Source organism: Crocodylus porosus, unplaced genomic scaffold, assembly GCF_001723895.1.
Source record: "Crocodylus porosus isolate Cpor-Errol unplaced genomic scaffold, CroPor_comp1, whole genome shotgun sequence".
In the NCBI taxonomy this organism is placed as follows: domain Eukaryota; kingdom Metazoa; phylum Chordata; order Crocodylia; family Crocodylidae; genus Crocodylus; species Crocodylus porosus.
In genome coordinates this window covers 21,797,534-21,812,900 of record NW_017728948.1, presented here as the reverse complement: position 1 = coordinate 21,812,900, position 15,367 = coordinate 21,797,534, and the positions used below count along the sequence as shown (strand labels likewise).

Genomic DNA, 15,367 nt, shown 5'->3' with positions numbered 1-15,367 from the left:
TGGAGCTCCCTGCTGCCAGGGCAGGGGGACATAGTTCCCACAGATTTGCTTCTGGTCAGGCATCTACACAATTACTAGTGCACAGTTAGTAATCACAAGTAAATTTGCTACTTGCATTTGCAGGTAGGAAATTTACTCACGATTAGTGAGGTTTCTTGTACAGTAAGCATGTGCACGTGTAGATACACATGCATATTGCGCAGTAAACTACACTACTGCATAGTAAAGCATCTCATGTAGACACACACCCAGTCATTTGCAAATGACTTTCCCCTATGGTGGTATGTTCATTTCTGGGGAAGTCTGGAGACTGATTGACAGGAAGTGAAACAAAAAGCCTCTTGACTGGAAATCAAAGAGGATGCACTGCTTCAAACCTCAGGGGCATCAGAAGCAATGCTGGGAGACAAACACTGAAAAATAATTCAGAAGCTCTAGCATGCGTAGGATGGGGAATGAGAAACCAGGGAGCCTGACAAACTTCTTTAGAAATAAAAGTTAATATGATGAGTCAAACCTGTCATGTGGTGCTAAATAGTGTCAACCCACCCATTGTACATGACTGCTGTACAAAAATGTACACTTAAGTCTTTATCAAGGTAAGAGTAGGCTCATTTGATATTTGGCCCACTGGGACTAGCAAATTTTGCAGGATTAGAGTGGAGTCAAGAAGCTGACTGGATGATATAGTAGGAAGCTATGGCCAACAGCAAGGGCTCATGTCAAATGCAAGGGTCTCAGCATTTGTATATGACTTCATTTATCTACTTACAAGGTCATTGTCAGAGTTGTATCCAAAGCCTTCCTTGAAGGTCTTCCCCTTAGCTTTAATTTTTATTTTATTTTATTTTTTGAAGTATTATGTATATAGTCATGGGTTTTACCTGACCTTCTCCTGTAATTCACAGATAAGATGCTCAATGGGTGTTAAGTTGAGGATTTTTGCAGCAGAATAGTAGAAATAACTTGAACATATTTTTCCTGCTTTGTTGGCAGTTGAAAGGCATCATGAAGATCATTAGTTCATTTTTACATGCATTTGTACTCTGAAGTCTTTAAATAAAACAGCTATATAATAAAGTTTGCAAATTCCATCTAGTCACATTATCATGAAAATGTATATGATATGTGACACAGTTTAATAGTCAAGGAACCATAATAAGTGTTCAGTTAGTTGCATTATTTGTAAGATTCTCTCTTTACTCCTCTGACCACTGTTCTTGCCCAACTACATAATGATTAATGTGCCCTTCAGCAAATGAGATTGGCTCTGTCTGATTGTATTAGTTCCTGTTCATTGGAGTTACTGAGCATCAATCACGTTCTAATCAGAGCTTGTGTACATTGATTTTTATAAACAGCTTCAACCATAGGGTTTTATCATCATCCTGAATTAACTCCTTAATTGTGACAAAAACTAATTTAAAATAATAACGAGCAAGTTTCTATTTTTAAATGCTGGCAAGTATGATTCTAATGTTTTACTTAAAATACCAATCTAGTTTTAGGGCACATAACAGGTTAAGAAAGCATCATGATTATGTTTTAAAGTATTTTTATTAATACAAATATCATACTATGGATGACATCATAGGCATTTGTTACCTTTTGCAATTATTCTGTATTAAGATATATACATTATTAAGAACCAGACCTTAATATTAAGAGCTGTATTTTTATTTTTTTAAAGATGGGAATTCTTCCTTTAAAAAAAAATTACTACACAACCAATTGAATTACACCTCATAAAAATTCCTTGTCTTGAACACAAAAATACTTGCCACTTCTCTGAGAATGATCAAGTCCCCCTGTGAAGAAGCGTGAGTGCTAGTGTCACCTGCTCTGAAGATGAACATTAGTACTGATGCATTTCATTCTCATTCTGATTGGTAAAAGGAAATGTCCACATTTGAGAGACAAATAATAATATGCTCAACTAAAAATAAGTGCCTTTTACCAAATGTCTGGCCAAAAGTGGTACTCCTCAATTGCAGATCGAGTGGTAGCTTATCCATTTTAAAGAGAGGTGCATTGTGTTTAGTGATGGATTCAGTAATTGTGCAAGACTAACTATCCTCCCACATATAGGCAGTACAATAAATTAAACCTTTAAAAACGGAATGCTTCCACTTAATGAGGACCAGTTGATTTCACACTATGTTGATCTTTCTGATCTGTCAAGTGGGAATTAGATTAAAACCTTTACATTCATTTTAAACCCTGATACTGAACAATTCTTCTATTATTAACATGCAGTTATCCAGGAGCATGTGATACTTTGATGAGAAGGTTTTACTCAACTACTGAAGGGAATATCAGGTATCTACCAGCAACACATCTTGGAATTGGTTTTGAAAGTACTAAAAACCTCCTGAATCTTTAGGAAGATTTTAATATATCTGAGTAAGGTCCTTTTGCCTAAAGACTTATACACTCCCAGGTTCAGGTACGGATCAGAAGTGTCACTATTACTAAGACGTTCTCTTTTGGTATTTCCAGAAGGACTACAAGCCAGAATCACTATATATTTCCTGAAAGAGCCTGTGCTGAGCTCTCCATCCACGCTTTGAAGGGTTTGAAGGGTTCAGAAAAGCATCCCAAAACCAGATGTCTATACCCCAGTGGCCAAACATGATAAATTCTTGCCCACCAGCATGAGTTTTCACTGGCACTGAGATTTTTCGGTGAGCTCTGACCCTGGAAAGCCTAATCCCTAATTGACACAACATACTGAGTCTGAGAAGGACTGCCCCCAGTATGGTGCCTTTATATAATTTTACTGGTCGACAGTCCTGGCAACAGGAGAACTTACCCAGTGCTGAAGGGCAGCCAGTGGAAATTCCCATCATAATATTTTTAACTGGGGGTACAGCCTGTTAAAGGCATTGACTTTGCAGCCTCCCTTGTCTGATCATCAAAGCTAGACTGAATTAATCACTTTTACACTGAGAGGCTGGCATGACTCATTTTCTTGCTTTTACTTTCCAAGATTTTCTTGCGAATTCCATGAATTGCCCAGGTCAGTACATTTGTAGAACTGGGAAACACTTGCCTACTTACAGAGCTTAGGGAATGGATTGTCGTTTAAAGAATAGCTGCCATCGATCAGAAAACTTAAGAAGAAGAGAATAGGAACTTAGCTAAAATGACTGTCGTACGTAAAAGCTGTATCCAAAAGAGCTATTATAGGTTATTTTAGATCAGATCAGAAATTCGTACTGAACGTATGATCCGATACACTAGAGTAACATGGGTGATGAAGCTCACGCATCACGGATGTCCCACTAACTGCCATTTATGACAATGGGAATTCTGTTCAAGGGATGGCAGGGTGCTTAGAAAAAGTAACCTGTCCTCAGATGTTATGACATAGACTGCGGTATAGATGATGTTAACTTGGTGAAAGTGCAGATCAACTTTTATAATGTGGAACTGAGTTATGGGTCCAATCTACTCTGTTATCCCAGTGTGAAGTTGAAGCCTCATGTGTTACACTGGTGCAAATAAGACAATTTTGTCCCCTTCATTATAGTTCCCAAAAAACATTCACATTTAATTAGAATAGTCCTTCACAAGTTGTGGGCAGTGGTCTACAAAGAACTGGCTGGTCACCTGCTTCTGGTTCTTTTCCCCTCCTCATTTCCAGTTGCTAAATTGGATTTGTGAAGAAGCCAGTTTAACTTGTCTGAGCATGCAATTGCTCTAGCAAATCCCACACTTCAATGGGATGTGCAAATCGTTTTTAGTAAATAATCTTTTTTATTCTTTCAACCCATTTCCTGCTTTTAGGAAAAATTGATGGAATTTTGATTTTTCTCAGCTGTGAGATAAGAAATAATAATTCATAAAGAACAAAGAGAACTAACGCTTAAACAACTAGTTTAGATTGTGGCTGAGGAGATGAAAGGTACAATACCACTAACATACAAACACCTTTAAAAACTAGATGCTCATGACCTGATATGCAAAACAGCCATATGGTTTACTGGTTATACCCCACTACATGGCAATTTCTCTGCTAAATTAAAATAGTAATTGGAGATAAGGATGGATTACCTGTCTGATCCATTCCACGCACATTCAAACTTGTCAAAGATGCAGTCATTTTCATAAAGGGAACACAGCTTGCTCCTAAGGTAATCATGGACCTGTTTTACAGAAAATGATAGAGCAGTTACTTAAAAAGCCCACACATTTGAAATGTCCTATTGTATTGCTTTAATGGGCTGGTAGCTTTTACAAAGGTGGTATCCTTCCATCTTTTAAAGTAAAGTTTGTACTTTCCCTAGTTCAATTTGAAGAATGCTGTAAAATTACCAGATTTTCTTGCATGCCAAACATCCCCAAATACGACATCCCCTCTTGTTTTTGGAAAGCATAATATAGAAAAAAATATTTTTTCCACAGTCATTGCAGACTGTGAGACAGAGTAACTCCTCCTGGACTTACTCCGGGAAGTGTGGCATCCTAGGAGACAGTCTAGGTGAGGCAGCAGGAACTTCCTGGTGTCACAACAGAGAAACATGGCTAGGCCCCAGGTATAATACAAGTCCCCTGCAAGAGCAGTAGCAAAACCACTACTTCTTTACTGTAAATAGTTCTTTATACAAGTTCCTGTAAATAATAAAGTGCTGTTTCCACACCAAAAGCCCCATCAATATACTACAGACACATGCAGCAGCTCACTTGCCCTGAGACAGCTTAATTGCTCATTCAGACACAAGGTACGATGCTCAGCCAACAGCTATGGCTGTCAGGGGGTTAACACAGGACTTCTCCCCTTCTACATGCTGGGACGAGAAACAATGGCAGCCATCTTGACAGCCATTAGCATGTCTTCATGCTTTTATTCCAGTGAAGAAAAATCAGACATGTGCCCCCAATTAGGAGGGCTGATTGTGGGGGGGTACACATAGAATGCAATTATGTAAGGCAACGTAGCCAGAAACCTCATCCTAGAGCATGCCTTCCTACCCCAGCTCTAGATCACCACTTTCAAATATGCTTTGTTCCTGTCCATTTTTTAAACTGTAGTCCAATTTCAAAAGAGATTGGGTAGCTGATATGACATACGTGATGATCAGTGTTTAAATTAATCTAAATTATCTAATTTAAACAGTAACTGTATAAAAATCTAAGATCTATATGGACTTCTATTTAATTATAGTAAAAGGCTTTGAGAGAGATACCTGCCCCACTTATAAAAGGTATAATATATGCCAGTGCTGGCAATGACAGGTCAGAAGCAAAGTGCAGGAAGATGTATGGAGTTGCTAATTTTCATAGGCTGATGCTCAAAACACTATCTTGGTTCATGGCTATTTCATATCAATGATAAAATCTGAGATTTGAAAACAAAAACCAACAACTTAGGTTGCGTACTCTGGAAAATCTCATTTTAGGTTGCATATTGGAAGTGGGTGAGAGTTACAGTAAAATAATGTATATGAAGGACACTATCATTCCTCTACTGAATTGGATTCCTTAAAGTCAATCTCATTTGTTTCACGCCACAATAAAATAATGAGCCTGGGAATTCTTGTCTATACGAGATCTAGTAATCCATTTCACATTCCTTGTTTTCTAGTGGCTGTTACAGCATGTTTGATCACTAGCCAGGACCAGAAAAACAACTACTTCAGATACCAATGTTGCATGGATGACCTCTGAGGAGCCCATATTATTTTTTATCAGCACCATATGAATACAACTGCCTGGGGATCAAATTTAGTACTGGCATAAGGAGGTATCACTTCCTTTGAAGTCCATGGAAGCTGCACCTGTGTATTCAAGAGCCGAATGTGGCTCTCTTGACTGTGGCCCGCTCAGTATCCTCTGCTGGCTTAGGTCTTGGAATTCCCTTCAACATGGTAATTTATTCTGCTCTGTCTGTTTACTTCATTGAAGTTTTAGTTCATATAAAAGTCTCTGCAACATCTGCAATGTCTACGGCACCAAATAAATCTGTAAATTAACTTAAAATTTGTTATGGACTATACATTTCCGCCATGGATCATTGTTTCAAAATTTGATAAATGAGCCTCCTAGGCTATATATCAGCAAACAGATCTTGTCAGCTGAACACACTACTTACTTAACGGCTAATAAGCAAATGGGAGACGTGGGTAAACTGATTCTTAGTTAACTGTATTTACCGCATGGTGCATGTGTCAATGTGCATACTTCACATACCCTCCCTCCCATGAGATGTTTCTGCCTTCCTAGCATTCATAACTACAGTTCCTCTACAGGAACTGGAGGTGGTCCTTAAACGTTTCTCATATCTGGGGTGATTTAGCCATACCTATATTTGTTACTACCTATTATTTATGTTAAGATATTTTATTAGAGAATAAGGGTCTTTTGACATTACTGTGCTAAAGAGCACTTGTAATCCTTTGTCTAGATGAAAAAGGAGAAAAGTGAGAGGATGAAGCAAAAATAAAATGACTATTTTTGCATAGTAATAAGGAGTTAAAATTCACTGGGCACATCTACACGAGACATGTTACTGTGCATTAACTTAATTTACTGTGCAGTATGGGTGAGTGTCTACATATGAGCACCCTTACTGTGCAATAAGTTCCCTTAATCATGCTTAAATTTGCTACATGCAAGTGCAAGTAGCAAACTTCAGTGTGATTAGGTCATGCACAGTAACGCACATGTAGATGCAATCCAGCACTAAGTTTGCTGCTGAGTCTGCCCAGCCACTATGGGAGCTGGCCTGAGGCTAGCCCCAGGGCTTCTGGCTGGGAGCTTCTCCTGCTCCAGGGTTGGACTGTCTCACTGGCAGCCCCTGTCTGCAAGCTATAAAAGCCAGCCGCCATTTTCTACCCTGGGGCGCACACCACAGGAGCCTGAGGGCACTGCAGGTCCTGTGTGTCTCCCTGGGCAGGCCACAGCACTGCTGTGCCTGCCTCACACTACTTCAGTGCTGCTGCTCAGCCTGTGGCTGCTTCCTGATGAACTTTTGACTGCTGGCCGGGGGGCTTTTGGCTGCTGAACCTGTGGCTGCTGGCAGCAGCTTGCTGCAACCTCTGGGCAGGTCTGGCAGCCCCCAGGGTCACCTGTAGGCAGCTGAGTGCAGCACAGCCAGCACCACCAACAGCCTGTTCTGTGACTGCAGGTGCAATGGTGCATAGCCTCAGCCACACGTCTCCCAGTCCTGTGCTGTGCCCTTGCGCTGGGCGATGCTGGCAGCTACCCAGGGCCAGCACCACAGGGACAGCTGCATGGGGGCCCAGAGAGCCAGTGGGGTGGGGCCCAGGTGGGTGGTGGTCACATGAGAAACTTGTCCTCACCATCCAGGTCTGTTCCCACCTGTGTATGCATGCCTGTGCCATCCACCCAGGGCCCCAACTGGAGCCTGGAGGAGATTGGTGACTTCAGGGCACTCTGGGGCAACATGGAGATCCAGAGACAGTTTGAGTGATGTGGGCGCTTGAATGCCAACATTTATGAAGCCCTGCTGGGCAGGATATGGGAGCGCAGGCACTCCTGGTCGGCGCAGCAGTGCCGCATCAAGGTCAAGGCCTTGTAGGCACAATGGGTGCCCATGAATGACCACAATTATCAGTCTGGTCATGCCAAAATTACCATGCCCTTTATGCAGCAGCTCACCCACATTTTGGGACTCTGGGACCCAGGCCACAACCCTGAGGTTTTTACCAGCAGGGAAAGCCTGCCCAAGCCTCCACCCTGCCCTGACCCCTCCAGTGACATGTCACCAGACGAGGGGCCCTTGGGTGCTCAGCACCCCGCCCAGCTCCCCAGTTGCTCAATCCATTAGCAGCATGGGGAGCTCTGGCCAGCAGCTGCCTCGGCAGGTGGGTAGCCCCAGACCCCACCACAAGGAATGGCCAGCCATGTCACCACCAGCCATCAGCAGCACCATAGATTTCATAGACACTGGGGCTGGAAAGGACCTCATGAGATCATTAGGTCCAGCCCCCTGCCCAAAAGGCAGGAAGTCAGCTGGGGTCAGATAACCCCAGAAAGTTAATCATCCAAATGCTTCTTGAATGTGTCCAGAGTAGTTACTTGCACCACTTCTGGGAAGAGTCTATTCCAGACTCTGGAGACTTGGATGGTAAAGAAGTTACCAGTCCCAGACACATGGTAAGCCCCGCGCTGGGGGGAAGGCGCTGGCCACCTGCCCCCAGGCTCTGCCCCCTTAGCAGTCCCACCCTATGGCACCCCACTCCAGACACAAAAACATGGACTTTTGTCTTGTAAATAGTTTTGAAACTGGGAAGAGGGATTTTATTGTTGGTGGGTGGGAAGGGTGATGGAGGGGCTTTGTTTGTTGGGGAAGGAGCGGGGAAGGGGCTCTGTTGGTTGAGGGGGGAGGGGCGGGGTGTGTATTGTGAGGGTAATACAGATTTATTGTTTAAACATGTGCCTGGCATGAGAGTGGTGCTGGGGATAAGCCGGGGGTAGGGGGCCTGTGGGCAACTGGGTAGGTGGGCTTGAGTGGTCTGCATGAGCCTCCTACACCCAGTGCCCTGGGCCCCGCTGGTGGGTGCACGGCTTGCACATCTCCTCTGCCCAGGCCTCACAGATATTCTGTAGCACACAAACTGTGATGATTGTCCAGGCAAGGTTGTTCTCAGCCACTTCAAGGCAGGAAGTGAGGGACAGCCAGCGGCCTTTGAGTTAGCTGAAGCCACACTCAGCGAGGGCATGGGTTCACCCCAGGCACCAACTGAAGTGGGCCTGACACAGATTCAGGTGGCCAGAGCAGGAGCGGGTACACTGGGTCCCTGATGAGCAGGCGTGGGATGACGACAGTGTCCAGCTGCAGGTCCTCCACTCCCATGGGCCAGGTGACAATGAGTACAGTAGGCCAGCAGGATGAGTGAGGGGGCTAGCAGGATCAAAGGACCCTGTTCCTCACTGCCAGGAGCTGGGGCAGCCATAGTGCAGAGACGCAGAGGGGATGCAAACACAGCTGCCATGTGCTGCCTCTGCACATGCCATGCTGCTCCTCTTAATCTTGGAAAGGAAAAGCAAGAAAATGTGCACAGAGCGGAGCTGTGTTTTTAAGATGGTTACCAAGTGTGGGCAGCTGGATCTGGCTTCAAATATAGCTGCCAAGCGTTGGCAGCTGCAGGAGGAGGCTGGAGCTCCCTCTGGTGGTGACAGGGTCACATGGCCTTTGAGAGGACTCCGTCCATATTGTGTTTCTTCTACTTTATCTTCTACTTCTTTTTCTACTTAGGCTTGTTTTTACATTCATTACTCCTTTTGATTTTTTGAAGCTCTCAACTCCTTCTTTTTACAGCCCTGCTTCCTTGTCTACAGGCATTCATTCGTTTATTAGTGTCTGCATTTATTTGCTGCATTTCAGTTTTGAATTTTGCTTTCACTCTTGCCCACAGTGAAGCCTCCAGGGTGATTATGAAAGTTAACTCTGATGAAATTTGAACTTCTGGCTTGTTTTCATGGTCACCTCCTGTTCACAAGAGTGACAGGTTTGGGACTGTGCTAGGTAATCAGACTAGCATTCACTGGTATCAGGGAATTGAACAATATAGTACAGGCAACCATGCACCAGCATTACAGAGCATCTTGCTAGGACTTGCTTCTACAAAGGGAGCATAGTGCGGAGCAGGCTTGGTGCGGAGTCCAGCCAATGACCTTATTCATCCCTGTTTCAGTCAACAGACCTGTTGTGGAGGGAAGCATACACTAATGGCAGAGGGTTGCCTCTTAAGAGTTTTGGGAGTCTCCGCATCAGCCTACAAGGGAGTTGGTAGCTCAGTAAAATATTATTAGAGGGTAAAATGGAGGTAATTTAGAAAACTATTTTTAGGGAATACTCTGTAATTAGTGTAGCAAACACACTCTCCCTCCCCTCCAACAGACTTAGCACAAACCATAAAAGCCCTGCCATTTATACACTTAGGCTTTTTATTATTATTGATCCAGTGTAAGTGGATGGAGCTTGATGAATTCTTGAGATAAAGATGCAAGCCCACGCTATATTGAATAATGCTAAAATTAGATTAGATTTTTATTATCCATATATGAAAACATTTTCTAGTTTCCATAGAAGCTGCCACCAGCAATTTCCTTTATAAGATCACATTACTCTGTTAACGCTTTACCAGAATCATCCAAGCATTCTGCTCAGGGTCAACACAATCATATGAATACGGGGGTTCAATTAAAAGATGCTTGAAGCCCCTTCCAACTCCCTGAGTATGTGAGGGCAGCTACTGTTTTGGGGCAAATAGTCAGGAATTGTGAAGATAAATGACACATTAATCTCAATCTCTGTCCTACAGGCCTGGTCCACCTTCGGTAAGTCTAACTCTAGCTACAAATGTTGTTAGACTTACCCAAGATGGACTTGATTGGTTTTTCTATCGTGGCATAATATCACCACAATGAAGATCCAGTAGATTTTTTTTTGCTTGAGAAGCATCATAGTTATTGGAATATTTGTTTCTCAGACTCTGCCAATAGAAATAATTTTTGTTTTTCTACACTGATAGTAAATATTGGCCAGTGCACTATACTGGCTTTTCCCCTTCTATTATGCACAATACATAGAAGGAAAATTTGTTGGATCTCTGCCAGAAACAGAAAAATATATATTTAAATGCTTAAATACTGTAAGAGCTACAGTAATTTTCTTCTGATGTCAAGAGTAGACGAAACATGAGAAAACTTGCATGAGAAATCAGAATTTCTAAATACTATTAGTGGACCAATTATAAAACTTGGCTTTTCCTGCAAGTTTATGGAATTTAGTTGCTATGACTTGTTCACAGGATTCTCTGAAACAATCTTATCTAACCTCCAAAATATATATATTTGAGGTGACATAGTGCTTTGCTGCCTAAATTCAGATATACAGCAATATAATAATGACAATCCCAAAGGAGGGAAGGGGATATAGGATATGAAGGAAAAGAGTGACAAGAGAAGGATGTTGTATTGTTTAATAACACACTTCACAGATGTGTGTGAGAGTGAAAGAGAAAGACAGAGGTTATATAGGTAAGCTGTGGAAGCAGGGGAAGGGAGGCAAAGCGGTAGGAAAAGAGTTAGGCTTCATCAGAACAAAATACAGAAAGGAGGTGCAGAGCATAAAGACAGAGGTAGCAAGAAAAATAAAAATAGTATTGTTCAGGAGAGAGTATGATGCAGCTATAAGCCATCCAAACTTAGTGAACTCATTGTGAGAGTTATTGAATGCTGGTTAGTGCAGCTGCCTCTTGGAGACGCTCAGGGTTCCCTCCCTGCTGCTATCGCAAGTGCCTGTGGATTCCAGACACCTGATGCCTTTTAGAGGCCACCTCTCGACACAGCAGGAGCCTGGGGCTGGGCTGCATGACATGCACTTACATCCTTATGTGGAGTCTTCCCAGCAATTAATGAGCAATTGGAAAAGAAAACGAAGGGAAGCATATTGTGCTTTCTTAATTTATGAACAAATCATTAGGAGAAACCAGGCTCCTGCACAGGCTGTACTTGAAGCCTGTATATCCTGTTAGTTGTGAACATTGTAATTGTTAAAGCAAACAGTAGTGCTATTATGAGAAACACAAAAGAGACTAGTTGAAAATACCATCTTGTACTGGATACTATAACACTGCACCAGGGCCAGTGATGGATGCTGTTCATTATATGAGAATAAAACTGCCCTTGACCTTTAGTTACTTATTGTTCGTATGTCCCTCTTATCAAGAACAAAGGTTTACAATTGCTCCCTGTACCTAGGATAAAAAAACATATATATATATATTCTTTTGCCTACAGAAAAAATGGACATAAAATAATATTAATGTAGAAATTGATTCAGTAGATTGACAAAACAAAACAAGCATCCTTTATGCAAAGCCACCAGTATTTAAAGGAACCTGCTTATGTTTAGTACAATAAAAATGGTTTATATGCATTAGAGTAAAAGGATAGAACTCAGATTTTTCTCATGTTTTTGTTCATCTTATGTTTCATTTCTCTGTACGTAGACTTCCTTTTGTATTTTGTTCTCTGTCAATACCATTTGACTATATCTTGCAGTGTAAATTAACATATCTGTATTAATTTGTGTCTGTTTTGTGTGCACTGTGTTTATTTTGTACAAGTCAAAAACTTGATGAGAGAAAACCTATTTTTTAAAGCAGAACACCGTTTTTGTTGATGTTTTGTCAGCTGCAAGAGATTTATTTATATCACGGGTACCAGTACATTCCTTACAGGATGTTGAAAAGAAAAGTGTTTGAAAAGAAAAGTCAATTCAGGGGTTAATGGACAGCAGCAAAACCTTGGATGTATTTTTTCAGCCTTTTTATAAACTTCTGATTACTGCTATCAATGCTGGAACAATTACATTTTACTTATTTTCCCTATCTCACCACAAAGAAATGTAACTTTTTAATTGGCCCCACTGCTAAATGTCAGACTGACTTTAGACTAGCCAGCTTATTTCAAAGCTTCCTACAGGAGGATATAAGCAGATGCTACAGTCAAAACAAACAGGTTGGACTGACCGGTCATTTCCCTCCAGGGACAAAGATGCTTACTATATTTGCATAAATGCAAAATAATACATCACCTGAGCCTAAAATATTAGATATATCAGCCTTACCAAGTGCAGTTTTGTTTTTACCATGTTTCTTGTAAGCACACAAATCCCTTACACATTTCAGTATGATGCCAGTCACATTACTGAAGAAAGCCAATGTGGTGGTTTTATAGAAATACAGGTGAAGATTTTCAAAGGCTTGTGGGAGATTCAGTCACAGTGAAATGTCATGGGATGTATTCCAGGAAAAGGAGTGCCTACTGGTCTTCTGTCCAGTTAAATATAATAAAGATCCAAAATGTTATTAATGCCTTGACAATAGCTCTTCTAAGTCAAGCTATTGAACTTGTATCAAATATTACAGGCAGTGCTGGTAAATAAGTATTTTTTTAAAACCCTACAAGACCAGAAATACTGTACCTTATTTTCACTGATGTATTGTGTACAAGACACACTGTATATATACAGTTCTCAAGTCCAACATCCCTGTAGGACTCCAGATCTGGGCATTACAGCCAGCCAAATAATACTTTAAAAGGTTGCTATGTGTTTCTGCTGAATATTCCTTAACAGCTTTTTCCATTGTATTTTTATAATACAATGGGTATTTCTTAGGTATTATGGATACATATTGCCCATTCCAATGGAGCATAAAATGGACCATTCTTGTCAAATGGCAGAGACTCCAGGGCACAAATTCACAAGTAGCTAAAGCCAGTGAAATAGTGCCTGCGTACTCTGATGGTGAATTTGACCAGACCAAATGTGTTTGCCTGGTATTAGTCAAAGTTTTGTAGTGATGATAGCATTATGATTTAATAAGTATTTCTTTTGTGTTCAGGCTAGCTCAGTACTTTAGGTAGGAATGTAAGGGTATGATTTTCTAAAGCACTCAGTATTCACTTAATTCTGCTTCTGCTATCCAGAGTAGAAGTAATAGGAGCAGAGTTAAGCCAGATGCCAGGAAGTGTTGAAAATCCTGCCTTCCATGTTTATTATATCTATTAACTGTGGAATGTCATGGTAAGATTGGGATGCAGACTTGAAGAGATGATCCTCCTCACTGTAGTAATTTTAAGAACTAAGTGTAGCCACTGACTCCAAAACAGTTAAACTCCCTTACCAGTGCTGAAACTGTCCCTTCATTGCTCATTTTAGTGGCATCTACTATGTTTTTCTTCAATGATCTTAAGCTTTCATTTAGCAACCATCTCATTAAGAACAACAATGGAAGAACTATAGTGCAATTTTAGGATTCGAAATATTGAGATATTCTTACAGATACAGAAAACACTTACTTGGTATGTTTCTACAGGCTTTGTTTCCATGTTCAGATCCCAAACTTTGACAGTGAGGTAATCCCTTGTCAGCATGTATCTGCCACTGTGACTGAATTTGACATCTGACACAGAGGAGATAATTTCTGAAAAAAAAGATCTATTACTGGGGTCTTCTGGTTCTTCATAAACTGTTTGATAAAAAGAAAGAGAGAAGGAAATAAGATATTACATAGGAAACTGTGCTTCTCTTGAAAAAAAGCAGCGTGATAAAAAGTAGATATTAATGTATCAGACATAGATATTGATATAGGTGGGGTACAGGAGGCTAGCACCAGCAACCTAAGCTGACCTCAGCAGCCTTACCTGGAGTCCTGGGGACCTCCCAGGGCTCCAGCAGCAGTGATCTGGGTGGATGGGCCACGTCACTTTTTTCTGGAATGGTTTTTTTTGACACCAGGATCTCCAGGTAACCCCCACCATGCTGCAAATTAACAGCATGGTGAATGCCTGAAGGTGCAGCGCATGTGGTTTGCAGTGCTGTAGACAGGCCTGCAGCACTGCAAACCGCACATGGCCTCTCGTGGGGATGCACCCATGCAGGCTAAGTTAAATTAAAGGCAAATAAATGTTACTTTAGAACTAAGCTGCAATAATTGCTTGCCTGTTCATGTGACATGCCTTTCATGAAGACTGCTTCCAAACTACTCCACAAAACTACATACATAAGCAGCTCTTCATCCACCACAGAAGCACAAGCACCTGTGAGTTCCTAAACATCAGTCATTGAAACTCACTGGGACAAGGGGTATTTTTTTCTGTTGTACAGTGCCTAGCACTTTTATGGTTGACATATTCAAAGAAACCCAGGGGAGTTAACTATTATTAAAAAATCCCTTTCTAAAATGATAATGTACTACGATGTGCAAAACACTAATGTTATGCATTTATTAGAGGTGTACCAATACATTGGTCCACATTGTAACGGCACTGATAAAAGGAAAATTGACATTATTGGCAATCAGCTTTTTGTGGCTGATGTAGTGAATAATGTCACTGATAAATGTTGCATGCATCAGCACAGCCAAGAACACATCTCAGCAGCATGGAGGTCACCATCCAGCTGGTAAGTCTGTAGGGAGGGAGGGGCATTCAGGGGTAGGTTGAGGCCCCCATGCTAAGGAAGGGAGTGGGGCTGGGGCTGCAGCAGGTGCTGGACAGCTGGGGCAGGAAGCAAGATGGAGTTACGGCTCATCTGGTGGTGCAGGGGGTTGGGAGGTGGAGGGTGGTGCCCCTGCTGTGTGCAGCCCTGGGGGAAGCATGGGGCGCACATGCCCCCCGAATCTGTGCACAGGGCGATGGCAGGCTGTCACTGTGCACTTGGGGCTATGGGGCTGTACCGGGCTTTTCTCAGTGTGGGTGCTGGGTTTGGACTGCACTTGGGCAGGGTGGGGTGGAGCAGGTGGCAGCAGCGCTAGGAGGAGGGCTACAGTGAATTTTGGGGTGGCTGTAGCCCCTCCTCTCAGTGCCACCACCACCCACCCCACCC

The 15,367-nt window shown here is 42.1% G+C and overlaps 1 protein-coding gene across 4 annotated transcripts in view; it reads right to left on the bottom strand.

Annotated features, from left to right (window-relative positions):
* Positions 1-15,367, bottom strand: part of PPP2R2C (protein phosphatase 2 regulatory subunit Bgamma) — a 350,473-nt gene that overhangs the window by 31,062 nt on the left and 304,044 nt on the right. For all 4 annotated transcript variants that reach the window (XM_019553339.1, XM_019553341.1, XM_019553338.1 and 1 more), the window contains 2 exons: positions 13,840-14,009; positions 4,057-4,148 (listed from right to left, as the gene is read on the bottom strand). In XM_019553339.1, coding sequence (XP_019408884.1) covers positions 4,057-4,148; positions 13,840-14,009 — 262 coding nt within the window. The remainder of the gene's footprint in view (positions 1-4,056; positions 4,149-13,839; positions 14,010-15,367) is intronic.